General features: G+C 41.4%; 1 protein-coding gene across 1 annotated transcript in view; it reads left to right on the top strand.

Annotated features, from left to right (window-relative positions):
* The window catches only part of LOC134633514 (IgGFc-binding protein-like), a 31,992-nt gene extending 18,698 nt beyond the window's left edge, over window positions 1-13,294 (top strand). The window contains exons 7-24 of the mRNA XM_065471577.1: window positions 68-468; window positions 555-1,131; window positions 1,236-1,819; window positions 1,938-2,490; window positions 2,583-3,181; window positions 3,355-3,512; window positions 3,663-4,063; window positions 4,236-4,432; window positions 5,821-5,977; window positions 7,368-7,693; window positions 7,780-7,942; window positions 8,043-8,092; window positions 8,564-8,671; window positions 9,162-9,714; window positions 9,807-10,405; window positions 11,050-11,287; window positions 11,460-11,656; window positions 13,046-13,294. Of these exons, the coding sequence (XP_065327649.1) occupies window positions 68-468; window positions 555-1,131; window positions 1,236-1,819; window positions 1,938-2,490; window positions 2,583-3,181; window positions 3,355-3,512; window positions 3,663-4,063; window positions 4,236-4,432; window positions 5,821-5,977; window positions 7,368-7,693; window positions 7,780-7,942; window positions 8,043-8,092; window positions 8,564-8,671; window positions 9,162-9,714; window positions 9,807-10,405; window positions 11,050-11,287; window positions 11,460-11,656; window positions 13,046-13,294 (6,110 nt within the window). The remainder of the gene's footprint in view (window positions 1-67; window positions 469-554; window positions 1,132-1,235; window positions 1,820-1,937; window positions 2,491-2,582; window positions 3,182-3,354; window positions 3,513-3,662; window positions 4,064-4,235; window positions 4,433-5,820; window positions 5,978-7,367; window positions 7,694-7,779; window positions 7,943-8,042; window positions 8,093-8,563; window positions 8,672-9,161; window positions 9,715-9,806; window positions 10,406-11,049; window positions 11,288-11,459; window positions 11,657-13,045) is intronic.
* Window positions 13,295-13,833: the final 539 nt, after the last annotated feature.

The following is a 13,833-nucleotide window of genomic DNA, read 5'->3' as shown; positions in this document are numbered from 1 at the left end:
TTATGAATGTAAATGTCTGGACATTTAACACAAGGCATAAGGGACATTTCCTTTTATTCTTTTTAAGGTGAATTAGTGCAGCTGGGTGCTTCATTCTGGAGTGACAGGACCTGTGCACAGAAGTGCACATGTACCTCAACAGGCCTGCAGTGCCGCAATGAGCCGTGCTCCTTTTCACAGATCTGCAAGCCAGCTTCCTTCCAGTTCTCCTGTCAGACAGTGCCAAGAGGAACCTGCACCATAAGCGGTGATCCCCATTACTACACCTTTGATAACACAGTGTTTCACTTTCAAGGCACTTGCACGTATGTTCTCTCTGAGCAATGTAATAGTGGACGGCCCTACTACAGAGTAGAAGGCAAAAATGAGCACAGAGGCAGTACTCGAGTCTCTTGGACACGACTGGTGAAAGTGCATGTCTACAATGACACAATTGAACTTGTCAAAGGACGCCGTGGTCAGGCAAAGGTTGGTCATTTTGATTCTGGATAAATTCTACACTTTATGACCAGATATAGTTTTCTCACTTGATATATTTGCTGGGTTTTTTACAGGTTAACGGGAACTTTGCATCCACTCCATTCTTCCTTAGCAATGGCACCGTGCAGGTTTATGAGTCAGGTTTTTCTGTCTTTGTCAGCACTGACTTTGGTTTAGTGGTGTCTTATGACACAAATCATTATGTTCAGATCAGCTTGCCCTACACTTACCAGAATGGTACATGCGGTCTTTGTGGAAACTTCAATGGCATTAGTAGAGATGACTTTCAAACTCGTGACGGTGAGGTTGTGAGCTCTGATGTGGTTTTTGCTAACAGCTGGCAAGCATCTGGGGATGATGAGCCTGGCTGTGGGCCACAGTGCGGAGGTCTGGACTGTGCTGTTTGCACTGTAGCTCAGAAAGCACTGTACAGCAACACTGACCACTGTGGTATCCTCAGCAGTAGTTCTGGACCTTTCACGGCTTGCCATCAGCAACTTCCTCCACAGTCCTTTGTGGACAGTTGTGTGTATGATCTGTGTGTAGGAGGAGGGTACCAACCTATTCTCTGTCAAGCCTTAACTGTGTACGCAAGTCAATGTCAACAAAATGGTATTCAGCTACCAAGTTGGAGGAGACCTGGCTTTTGTGGTATGATAATCAGTTGTTTTTTTTGGTTTTTTTGCATTATTTCAAAATATTATTGTATTAAAATTCCACTGATGCAAATATCGATGTTGTTCTCTTATTCCTAGAAATCCCATGTCCAGCCAACAGCCACTTTGAGTCTGAAGGCACAGGATGTCCACCTACCTGTGTTAATCCCAACTCTACCCATAACTGCCCTCTACCTCCCCAGGAAAGCTGCATCTGTGATTCAGGCTACATCCTCAGTGGTGGGGTCTGCGTCCCTCATGCTGAGTGTGGCTGCAGGTTTGAGGGCCGTTACTACCGCTCTGGACAAACTGTAATACTAGACGAAGACTGTGGGAGACGTTGTAGCTGCAGTTATGGCTCCATGACTTGCCGCTCGCATGGTTGTGGCCCACTTGAATCATGCAGGGTGGAGGATGGAGAAAGAGGATGCAGACCAAATAGCTATGCAACATGCTGGATCAGAGGCCCAGGGTCATATCAGACATTTGATGGACTGACATACCAATATCCTGGGGCGTGTCGATTGACACTTGCCAAAGTTATGGGACTGTCCAGTCACCCACACTTCATGGTGACAGGAGAAAAATTGCCAAGAGGCCAGCAAGGTTTTGCACGAATTCTGCATTTTGAAGCAGAGGGGATACACATATCTATTGAGATGGCAAGGAACAGTAAAGTGAAGGTAAGTGAATGGAACACTTACTTAAAATTATGTTCTTCCTTTAATTCTTTATTTATGTGTACATAGACACAATACTGTTTAAGTCTTGTTAACTGCAAAAAACTGGATGACCCTACAGGTTAATGGTCAGCTGATCAGGCTGCCATTCAGCACTCCATCCAACCGCATCCAGATCTTCCACAGCAGCATTTACAGTGTTATCATTCGCACCTCCTTTGGTGTAACTGTGCAGACAGTCTGGCCTCACTTTGTCCGTGTCACTGCTCCTGGTGTCTACAATGGTTCCCTGGGTGGACTCTGTGGTAACTACAATGGTCATCCACATGATGACTTCAATACACCCAATGGTGTCCTGGTCAACAGTTCTCAGGACTTTGGAGACAGTTGGCGAGATGGCTCTCTGGCTGCTCACTGCGTGGAAAGCATGAACCAAAATTCTACAGCTAATTACAATTCTAGTGAGTACTGTGGCATTCTCAGCTCACCAGATGGGCCATTTGTACCCTGTTGGTCTGTGGTTGACCCAAGGCAGCAGGTGGATGTATGTGTGGAGATCATGAGGGGCTCTAACAATCCAGCATCAACTCTGTGTGGCGTCCTACGAGATTATGCACTAATGTGTCAACAGAAGGGTGTTGCCTTAGGACAATGGAGAAATGCAACTGGCTGTGGTAAGCATTCAACTGTTTTTGAATTAATTCTAGCCATGATCTCCAAATGTTTAAAAATGCTTTTTTATGTTAACCTGTTTGTTTTTCTCCAGCACTAACCTGCCCGTCAAACAGCCATTATGAACTCTGTGGAACCTCTTGTCCTTCTGCTTGCCCCAGCCTCTCTTTCCCCTTCACCTGTGATACTGTGTGCCAGGAGGGCTGTCAGTGTAACAGTGGTTTTATCCTCAATGGTGACCAGTGCGTTCCACCAACATCTTGTGGATGCTATCATCAAGGACGCTATCACCAAGGTGGTGAGCAGTTCTGGGATGGTGAAGAATGTCAGAGCTTGTGTACCTGTAATGGAAATACAGGGAACGTCCACTGTACTCCCACCTCCTGTGGGCCCCAGGAGTCCTGCCGTGTGGTGGAGGGTGAGTTTGGCTGCCATCCCAACCCTCATGGCACCTGCTCTGCCTCTGGAGACCCTCACTACATCACCTTTGATCGCAAGGCCTATGACTTCCAAGGAACCTGTCGCTATGTTCTGGTGACCCTCTGTAATGCCACTGATGAGCTCAATCAGTTTTCCGTGGAAGCTAAGAATGAGGCATTGAATGGGCGTCCACTTTCAATAGTAGCTGAAGTTTTTGTGAATGTCTGGGGCTACGACGTGCATATGTCAAGGGACAGAAGAGGTTTGGTACAAGTAAGTAGTTAATGATAGTTCTCATTCGATGATTGTTATGAACAATTTCAGGTGTATGAAGTAAATGGCAGCTACATATATTTTAGGGATGTTTTTACTGCTGTAAATGAAAAAAAATAACAATTAAAAAGTAGAAAAACTACCCACTGATTTTCTTTGCATATCTCTTCTAGGTGAATGGAGTAACTAGAAATTTACCTATTATCTTGAATGAAGGTAATGTGTCTATCTATGCAACAGGATCTCGTATACTTGTCAGCACTAATTTTGGCTTGAGTGTTACCTATAATGGATATAGTGCAGTGTTTATCTCCGTACCACCAAATTACAGGTACAATTCCCACCCATCAAAGCTGCAGTAATTATTGTTTGACATGCTTTAAAAAACAGGATAATCCCAGCTATATAAATAATTTATTTACTAATAATTTATCCTTCTGAAACTAACACAAGGACTATTGCTAACTGTTGTCATCAACAGAGAAAAAATATGCGGACTTTGTGGAAATTTCAATGGAAATCCAAATGATGACTTTCACACACCATCTGGAACGATAGTCACATCTCCAGATGAGTTTGGGAGAGCCTGGAAGGTGCCAGGCAACTACACGTGCAATGACGGCTGTGGCTCCTCCTGTCCACAGTGTACCAATGAACAGCCTGCTAGAGATCAGTGTGAGGTGATACAGGCATCTGATGGGCCCTTCAGTTTCTGCCACGAGGAGGTGGACCCGGCACCATATTTCAACGACTGCGTGTTTGATGTATGTTTGTCAGGAAATCAAGGCCACGATCTCTTGTGCAGTGCCACCGAATCATATGTCAGTGCCTGTCAGTCTGCTAATGTTCGTATCTATCCCTGGAGAGAGAACACCACCTGCAGTGAGTCAACATGTCATTATATTTTATTTATATCTAAATGTACAAGAAATTTGCTAACCACTTCAGAAATAAAATGTCCAATAATTTTACAATACTCACTGTATCCACACTGTATTACATTAAAAGTGGTATGTCTGACTAGTGCCATTTGTCACGTTTCTCACTTATTAAGCATTGGACTGTCCCACCAACAGCCATTATGAGCTGTGCGGTACTGACTGTGGCCACACCTGTGCCAGTAGCATTGATGAAACCTGTGAGCAGTTCTGCTCTGAGGGATGTTTCTGTGATGAAGGCTTCATCAAGAGTGGGACCAGGTGTGTTCCAGTGGAAAGCTGTGGCTGCCAATATGATGGATTCTACTATGATGTAAGACATATTAAAGTCAATAGTAAATACTCTTTGAAGTAATTCCCTTCAAATCAGCAGAATCAGCAGACTTGCCCCTCTTACATTTAGAAAGCTTCGTGAAGTGTTTTGGAATGTGACAAAGCTTAAAATTCAGAAATATATTTTAAACAAACAACAGAGTCTATTATAGCTCAGTAATAATGTGGTAATATTGAGGTAACAAGGTGGAAACAGGAAGATAAAAAATAGAGCTATAGCAAATAATTGCCACTTCATTTCCAGAATAATAACCAAGTGATCTAGTGAGTACTATTACATTTAAATCTATGTAATAACAGACCATAAATTATAAGTGATAATATGGATACAAATGTATGTACATGAGCTTAAAAAAACAATTAGTAATAGTATAGTCACAATCACTAGCAATAAAACACATTTTTATATATACTAACCTCATAATAATAGGGTAACAAGATACTAATATGATTTTAAGTTTTAATGTATTAGGATACCATTACCATATTGCCATAATGCTGGAATTAATCCTGCCTCAGCCACCAACATTCTTTTTTGTTTGACAACAGTATCACCGTAAATATTATGTTTAAATCTGATATCTTACCTGGAATCAATGTTGGTTTCTGTTCAATAACCAAGAAACAAGCCTACAAAATGCAAATTGATGTTACCTGGAAACATGTGGTAGTTTACGTCTAATAACCAGGAATCAGGGCTGCAAAATGGAAAAAATGTTAGTTCCATGTTAATAACCAAATAAAATGCAAACCAAATGAAAAATTTCAGGAAGCACGATGAATACCTGGAAACGTGGTAGTTTCTATGAAATAGCAAATAATAGGGGTTGCAAAATGCAAAACTACAGTTTATAGTTTCATATAACTGAAATCTTAGGATCACAAAAAACGTTTTCATTTGCTATCATATATTCAGCATAGCTATTATGACTGTTTTATATTACACCACTAAAAAGAAAATAATTAATATGTAGCTATACAAGCAGAATGATGCTCTAACTCTTTAAACTGCAGAATTTTGGGGGGGAAAATTCTGTCCCTAAATAAATGAATGCATTAAACAATCAGTTGAAGATTATACAGCTACATCAGAACAATTAAATACTTTTTTTCATGCAGCTCTGTTCCGCATATTTCTTGAAATTGTGGCATTTAGCATCTGTCCTTTCTGTGAGAGAAAGATCAACAGATACGACTAGTTGCTCTGTCACAATATTTAGTACATTAATAGTTGCAGTTTGCAGTGATCTAGCAATTACTGCACTAAATCACCTACAATTAATGAAAACGAAATCCTTCAAAATGGTATTTTAAGATCTATATTTGTTGTATCAATTTGGCTATGATTTGGTGTGGTGTGGTTCACAGGCTGGCGAGTCCTTCTGGACAGACGGTTGCTCCCAGAGATGTGAATGTCACGCTCCAAATGACCTGCGATGTTCTGCCTCGTCTTGCACTCCTGAACAGCAGTGCTCCATCAGAGACGGCCAGCTGGGCTGTTACGATGCTATGTCCACCTGCAACGGTATCGTGTACATTTTCCCTGCTATGCAGATGATCTCCAGCTCTGTCAATGAAACCATAAGACTAAACTGTAGGAATGTCTTAAAGACATAAAGACATGGATGATCTTCAATTTTCTGCTTCAAATTCAGATAAAGATAAGATTATTGTACTCAGCTATAAAACTCTTACAAACATGATGTCTAACCAGATGCACACTCGGATTGGGATTACCGTGGCCTCCAGTAACACTAAGAGAAATTTTGGAGTTGTTTTTGACCAGGTTATGTCCTTCAGTGCTCATATTAAACAAATAATTAGAATGGCTTTCTTGCATTTATGCAGTATCTCTAAAATTAGAAAAATCCTATTTCAGACTGACGCTAAAAAATTAGTTCATGCATTTATTACTTAAAGTCTGGCCTACTGTGATTCGTTATTATCCAACACGTTCTCACTCCCAAAGCGTAACATTTTATGCTAGGTGACAAATTGTCAACATATTACGTTTTCGAACACCCAACACGTTCCTAAATGACGAGATCGGAAAAATGAGGGAATATGAGAACCGTTTGGTCTCAATCTACACATGTTTGCTCTTTTTCTCAACATCGCTTGGGAAAACACTATTTCATGCCATTAAAGTACTGGTTTAAAGTTAGGAATAACATTATGGTTAGGGTTAGGGATAAGGTTAGGTTTAGGGCAGGAATACAGGGCTGGAACGTCTATTACCGCAGGACCGTCATTCCACTTGATTTCATCCATAACCCGGCGCGTACCATAAGAACGCGGAAGGTCACCTTTCGCGTTCCTCAGGAACGCCGTGGGACGTGACAAAACGTTGGGATGTTACGCCTCGGGAGTGAGAACGGTCTGTATTATCAGATTTTCCCAAAAACTCACTGAAAAGCATTGAGTTGATCCAAAATGCTGCAGTACAGATAGGGACTAAAAAGAAAGAACATATTTCTCCTATACTAGCTTCCCTTCTTTTGCTCCCTGTTAAATCCAGATTCAAATGTAAAATTATTTTCCTCATATAGGTCTTGAACAATCAGTCCTCTTCTTATCTTAATGAAATCATAGTGCCGTATCCTCCCAACAGAGCACATCTCAGACTGCTGTTAGGCATTGTTGGATTGTTGCGGTGTTCTCTCTGTTATCTGAGGGTCTTTAGTTTACAATATAAAGTGCCTTGAGGCAATTCCTGCTGTTATTTGACAGTACATGAAAAAAATGTAAGGTTTGAAAGTTTTTTCCTAAAGCTTTATGAATGTAAATGTCTGGACATTTAACACAAGGCATAAGGGACATTTCCTTTTATTCTTTTTAAGGTGAATTAGTGCAGCTGGGTGCTTCATTCTGGAGTGACAGGACCTGTGCACAGAAGTGCACATGTACCTCAACAGGCCTGCAGTGCCGCAATGAGCCGTGCTCCTTTTCACAGATCTGCAAGCCAGCTTCCTTCCAGTTCTCCTGTCAGACAGTGCCAAGAGGAACCTGCACCATAAGCGGTGATCCCCATTACTACACCTTTGATAACACAGTGTTTCACTTTCAAGGCACTTGCACGTATGTTCTCTCTGAGCAATGTAATAGTGGACGGCCCTACTACAGAGTAGAAGGCAAAAATGAGCACAGAGGCAGTACTCGAGTCTCTTGGACACGACTGGTGAAAGTGCATGTCTACAATGACACAATTGAGCTTGTCAAAGGACGCCATGGTCAGGCAAAGGTTGGTCATTTTGATTCTGGATAAATTCTACACTTTATGACCAGATATAGTTTTCTCACTTGATATATTTGCTGGGTTTTTTACAGGTTAACGGGAACTTTGCATCCACTCCATTCTTCCTTAGCAATGGCACCGTGCAGGTTTATGAGTCAGGTTTTTCTGTCTTTGTCAGCACTGACTTTGGTTTAGTGGTGTCTTATGACACAAATCATTATGTTCAGATCAGCTTGCCCTACACTTACCAGAATGGTACATGCGGTCTTTGTGGAAACTTCAATGGCATTAGTAGAGATGACTTTCAAACTCGTGACGGTGAGGTTGTGAGCTCTGATGTGGTTTTTGCTAACAGCTGGCAAGCATCTGGGGATGATGAGCCTGGCTGTGGGCCACAGTGCGGAGGTCTGGACTGTGCTGTTTGCACTGTAGCTCAGAAAGCACTGTACAGCAACACTGACCACTGTGGTATCCTCAGCAGTAGTTCTGGACCTTTCACGGCTTGCCATCAGCAACTTCCTCCACAGTCCTTTGTGGACAGTTGTGTGTATGATCTGTGTGTAGGAGGAGGGTACCAACCTATTCTCTGTCAAGCCTTAACTGTGTACGCAAGTCAATGTCAACAAAATGGTATTCAGCTACCAAGTTGGAGGAGACCTGGCTTTTGTGGTATGATAATCAGTTGTTTTTTTTGGTTTTTTGCATTATTTCAAAATATTATTGTATTAAAATTCCACTGATGCAAATATCGATGTTGTTCTCTTATTCCTAGAAATCCCATGTCCAGCCAACAGCCACTTTGAGTCTGAAGGCACAGGATGTCCACCTACCTGTGTTAATCCCAACTCTACCCATAACTGCCCTCTACCTCCCCAGGAAAGCTGCATCTGTGATTCAGGCTACATCCTCAGTGGTGGGGTCTGCGTCCCTCATGCTGAGTGTGGCTGCAGGTTTGAGGGCCGTTACTACCGCTCTGGACAAACTGTAATACTAGACGAAGACTGTGGGAGACGTTGTAGCTGCAGTTATGGCTCCATGACTTGCCGCTCGCATGGTTGTGGCCCACTTGAATCATGCAGGGTGGAGGATGGAGAAAGAGGTTGCAGACCAAATAGCTATGCAACATGCTGGATCAGAGGCCCAGGGTCATATCAGACATTTGATGGACTGACATACCAATATCCTGGGGCGTGTCGATTGACACTTGCCAAAGTTATGGGACTGTCCAGTCACCCACACTTCATGGTGACAGGAGAAAAATTGCCAAGAGGCCAGCAAGGTTTTGCACGAATTCTGCATTTTGAAGCAGAGGGGATACACGTATCTATTGAGATGGCAAGGAACAGTAAAGTGAAGGTAAGTGAATGGAGCACTTACTTAAAATTATGTTCTTCCTTTAATTCTTTATTTATGTGTACACAGACACAATACTGTTTAAGTCTTGTTAACTGCAAAAAACTGGATGACCCTACAGGTTAATGGTCAGCTGATCAGGCTGCCATTCAGCACTCCATCCAACCGCATCCAGATCTTCCACAGCAGCATTTACAGTGTTATCATTCGCACCTCCTTTGGTGTAACTGTGCAGACAGTCTGGCCTCACTTTGTCCGTGTCACTGCTCCTGGTGTCTACAATGGTTCCCTGGGTGGACTCTGTGGTAACTACAATGGTCATCCACATGATGACTTCAATACACCCAATGGTGTCCTGGTCAACAGTTCTCAGGACTTTGGAGACAGTTGGCGAGATGGCTCTCTGGCTGCTCACTGCGTGGAAAGCATGAACCAAAATTCTACAGCTAATTACAATTCTAGTGAGTACTGTGGCATTCTCAGCTCACCAGATGGGCCATTTGTACCCTGTTGGTCTGTGGTTGACCCAAGGCAGCAGGTGGATGTATGTGTGGAGATCATGAGGGGCTCTAACAATCCAGCATCAACTCTGTGTGGCGTCCTACGAGATTATGCACTAATGTGTCAACAGAAGGGTGTTGCCTTAGGACAATGGAGAAATGCAACTGGCTGTGGTAAGCATTCAACTGTTTTTGAATTAATTCTAGCCATGATCTCCAAATGTTTAAAAATGCTTTTTTATGTTAACCTGTTTGTTTTTCTCCAGCACTAACCTGCCCGTCAAACAGCCATTATGAACTCTGTGGAACCTCTTGTCCTTCTGCTTGCCCCAGCCTCTCTTTCCCCTTCACCTGTGATACTGTGTGCCAGGAGGGCTGTCAGTGTAACAGTGGTTTTATCCTCAATGGTGACCAGTGCGTTCCACCAACATCTTGTGGATGCTATCATCAAGGACGCTATCACCAAGGTGGTGAGCAGTTCTGGGATGGTGAAGAATGTCAGAGCTTGTGTACCTGTAATGGAAATACAGGGAACGTCCACTGTACTCCCACCTCCTGTGGGCCCCAGGAGTCCTGCCGTGTGGTGGAGGGTGAGTTTGGCTGCCATCCCAACCCTCATGGCACCTGCTCTGCCTCTGGAGACCCTCACTACATCACCTTTGATCGCAAGGCCTATGACTTCCAAGGAACCTGTCGCTATGTTCTGGTGACCCTCTGTAATGCCACTGATGAGCTCAATCAGTTTTCCGTGGAAGCTAAGAATGAGGCATTGAATGGGCGTCCACTTTCAATAGTAGCTGAAGTTTTTGTGAATGTCTGGGGCTACGACGTGCATATGTCAAGGGACAGAAGAGGTTTGGTACAAGTAAGTAGTTAATGATAGTTCTCATTCGATGATTGTTATGAACAATTTCAGGTGTATGAAGTAAATGGCAGCTACATATATTTTAGGGATGTTTTTACTGCTGTAAATGAAAAAAAATAACAATTAAAAAGTAGAAAAACTACCCACTGATTTTCTTTGCATATCTCTTCTAGGTGAATGGAGTAACTAGAAATTTACCTATTATCTTGAATGAAGGTAATGTGTCTATCTATGCAACAGGATCTCGTATACTTGTCAGCACTAATTTTGGCTTGAGTGTTACCTATAATGGATATAGTGCAGTGTTTATCTCCGTACCACCAAATTACAGGTACAATTCCCACCCATCAAAGCTGCAGTAATTATTGTTTGACATGCTTTAAAAAACAGGATAATCCCAGCTATATAAATAATTTATTTACTAATAATTTATCCTTCTGAAACTAACACAAGGACTATTGCTAACTGTTGTCATCAACAGAGAAAAAATATGCGGACTTTGTGGAAATTTCAATGGAAATCCAAATGATGACTTTCACACACCATCTGGAACGATAGTCACATCTCCAGATGAGTTTGGGAGAGCCTGGAAGGTGCCAGGCAACTACACGTGCAATGACGGCTGTGGCTCCTCCTGTCCACAGTGTACCAATGAACAGCCTGCTAGAGATCAGTGTGAGGTGATACAGGCATCTGATGGGCCCTTCAGTTTCTGCCACGAGGAGGTGGACCCGGCACCATATTTCAGCGACTGCGTGTTTGATGTATGTTTGTCAGGAAATCAAGGCCACGATCTCTTGTGCAGTGCCACTGAATCATATGTCAGTGCCTGTCAGTCTGCTAATGTTCGTATCTATCCCTGGAGAGAGAACACCACCTGCAGTGAGTCAACATGTCATTATATTTTATTTATGTCTAAATGTACAAGAAATTTGCTAACCACTTCAGAAATAAAATGTCCAATAATTTTACAATACTCACTGTATCCACACTGTATTACATTAAAAGTGGTATGTCTGACTAGTGCCATTTGTCACGTTTCTCACTTATTAAGCACTGGACTGTCCCACCAACAGCCATTATGAGCTGTGCGGTACTGACTGTGGCCACACCTGTGCCAGTAGCATTGATGAAACCTGTGAGCAGTTCTGCTCTGAGGGATGTTTCTGTGATGAAGGCTTCATCAAGAGTGGGACCAGGTGTGTCCCAGTGGAAAGCTGTGGCTGCCAATATGATGGATTCTACTATGATGTAAGACATATTAAAGTCAATAGTAAATACTCTTTGAAGTAATTCCCTTCAAATCAGCAGAATCAGCAGACTTGCCCCTCTTACATTTAGAAAGCTTCGTGAAGTGTTTTGGAATGTGACAAAGCTTAAAATTCAGAAATATATTTTAAACAAACAACAGAGTCTATTATAGCTCAGTAATAACGTGGTAATATTGAGGTAACAAGGTGGAAACAGGAAGATAAAAAATAGAGCTATAGCAAATAATTGCCACTTCATTTCCAGAATAATAACCAAGTGATCTAGTGAGTACTATTACATTTAAATCTATGTAATAACAGACCATAAATTATAAGTGATAATATGGATACAAATGTATGTACATGAGCTTAAAAAAACAATTAGTAATAGTATAGTCACAATCACTAGCAATAAAACACATTTTTATATATACTAACCTCATAATAATAGGGTAACAAGATACTAATATGATTTTAAGTTTTAATGTATTAGGATACCATTACCATATTGCCATAATGCTGGAATTAATCCTGCCTCAGCCACCAACATTCTTTTTTGTTTGACAACAGTATCACCGTAAATATTATGTTTAAATCTGATATCTTACCTGGAATCAATGTTGGTTTCTGTTCAATAACCAAGAAACAAGCCTACAAAATGCAAATTGACGTTACCTGGAAAGATGTGGTAGTTTAGGTCTAATAACCAGGAATCAGGGCTGCAAAATGGAAAAAATGTTAGTTCCATGTTAATAACCAAATAAAATCCAAACCAAATGAAAAATTTCAGGAAGCACGATGAATACCTGGAAACGTGGTAGTTTCTATGAAATAGCAAATAATAGGGGTTGCAAAATGCAAAACTACAGTTTATAGTTTCATATAACTGAAATCTTAGGATCACAAAAAACGTCTTCATTTGCTATCATATATTCAGCATAGCTATTATGACTGTTTTATATTACACCACTAAAAAGAAAATAATTAATATGTAGCTATACAAGCAGAATGATGCTCTAACTCTTTAAACTGCAGAATTTTGGGGGGGAAAAATTCTGTCCCTAAATAAATGAATGCATTAAACAATCAGTTGAAGATTATACAGCTACATCAGAACAATTAAATACTTTTTTTCATGCAGCTCTGTTCCGCATATTTCTTGAAATTGTGGCATTTAGCATCTGTCCTTTCTGTGAGAGAAAGATCAACAGATACGACTAGTTGCTCTGTCACAATATTTAGTACATTAATAGTTGCAGTTTGCAGTGATCTAGCAATTACTGCACTAAATCACCTACAATTAATGAAAACGAAATCCTTCAAAATGGTATTTTAAGATCTATATTTGTTGTATCAATTTGGCTATGATTTGGTGTGGTGTGGTTCACAGGCTGGCGAGTCCTTCTGGACAGACGGTTGCTCCCAGAGATGTGAATGTCACGCTCCAAATGACCTGCGATGTTCTGCCTCGTCTTGCACTCCTGAACAGCAGTGCTCCATCAGAGACGGCCAGCTGGGCTGTTACGATGCTATGTCCACCTGCAACGGTATCGTGTACATTTTCCCTGCTATGCAGATGATCTCCAGCTCTGTCAATGAAACCATAAGACTAAACTGTAGGAATGTCTTAAAGACATAAAGACATGGATGATCTTCAATTTTCTGCTTCAAATTCAGATAAAGATAAGATTATTGTACTCAGCTATAAAACTCTTACAAACATGATGTCTAACCAGATGCACACTCGGATTGGGATTACCGTGGCCTCCAGTAACACTAAGAGAAATTTTGGAGTTGTTTTTGACCAGGTTATGTCCTTCAGTGCTCATATTAAACAAATAATTAGAATGGCTTTCTTGCATTTATGCAGTATCTCTAAAATTAGAAAAATCCTATTTCAGACTGACGCTAAAAAATTAGTTCATGCATTTATTACTTAAAGTCTGGCCTACTGTGATTCGTTATTATCCAACACGTTCTCACTCCCAAAGCGTAACATTTTATGCTAGGTGACAAATTGTCAACATATTACGTTTTCGAACACCCAACACGTTCCTAAATGACGAGATCGGAAAAATGAGGGAATATGAGAACCGTTTGGTCTCAATCTACACATGTTTGCTCTTTTTCTCAACATCGCTTGGGAAAACACTATTTCATGCCATTAAAGTACTGGTT

Source organism: Pelmatolapia mariae, linkage group LG8 (genome assembly GCF_036321145.2).
Source record: "Pelmatolapia mariae isolate MD_Pm_ZW linkage group LG8, Pm_UMD_F_2, whole genome shotgun sequence".
NCBI lineage: Eukaryota > Metazoa > Chordata > Actinopteri > Cichliformes > Cichlidae > Pelmatolapia > Pelmatolapia mariae.
Note: the sequence above shows the minus strand (reverse complement) of the source record. Positions and strands in the feature narration are given on the sequence as shown.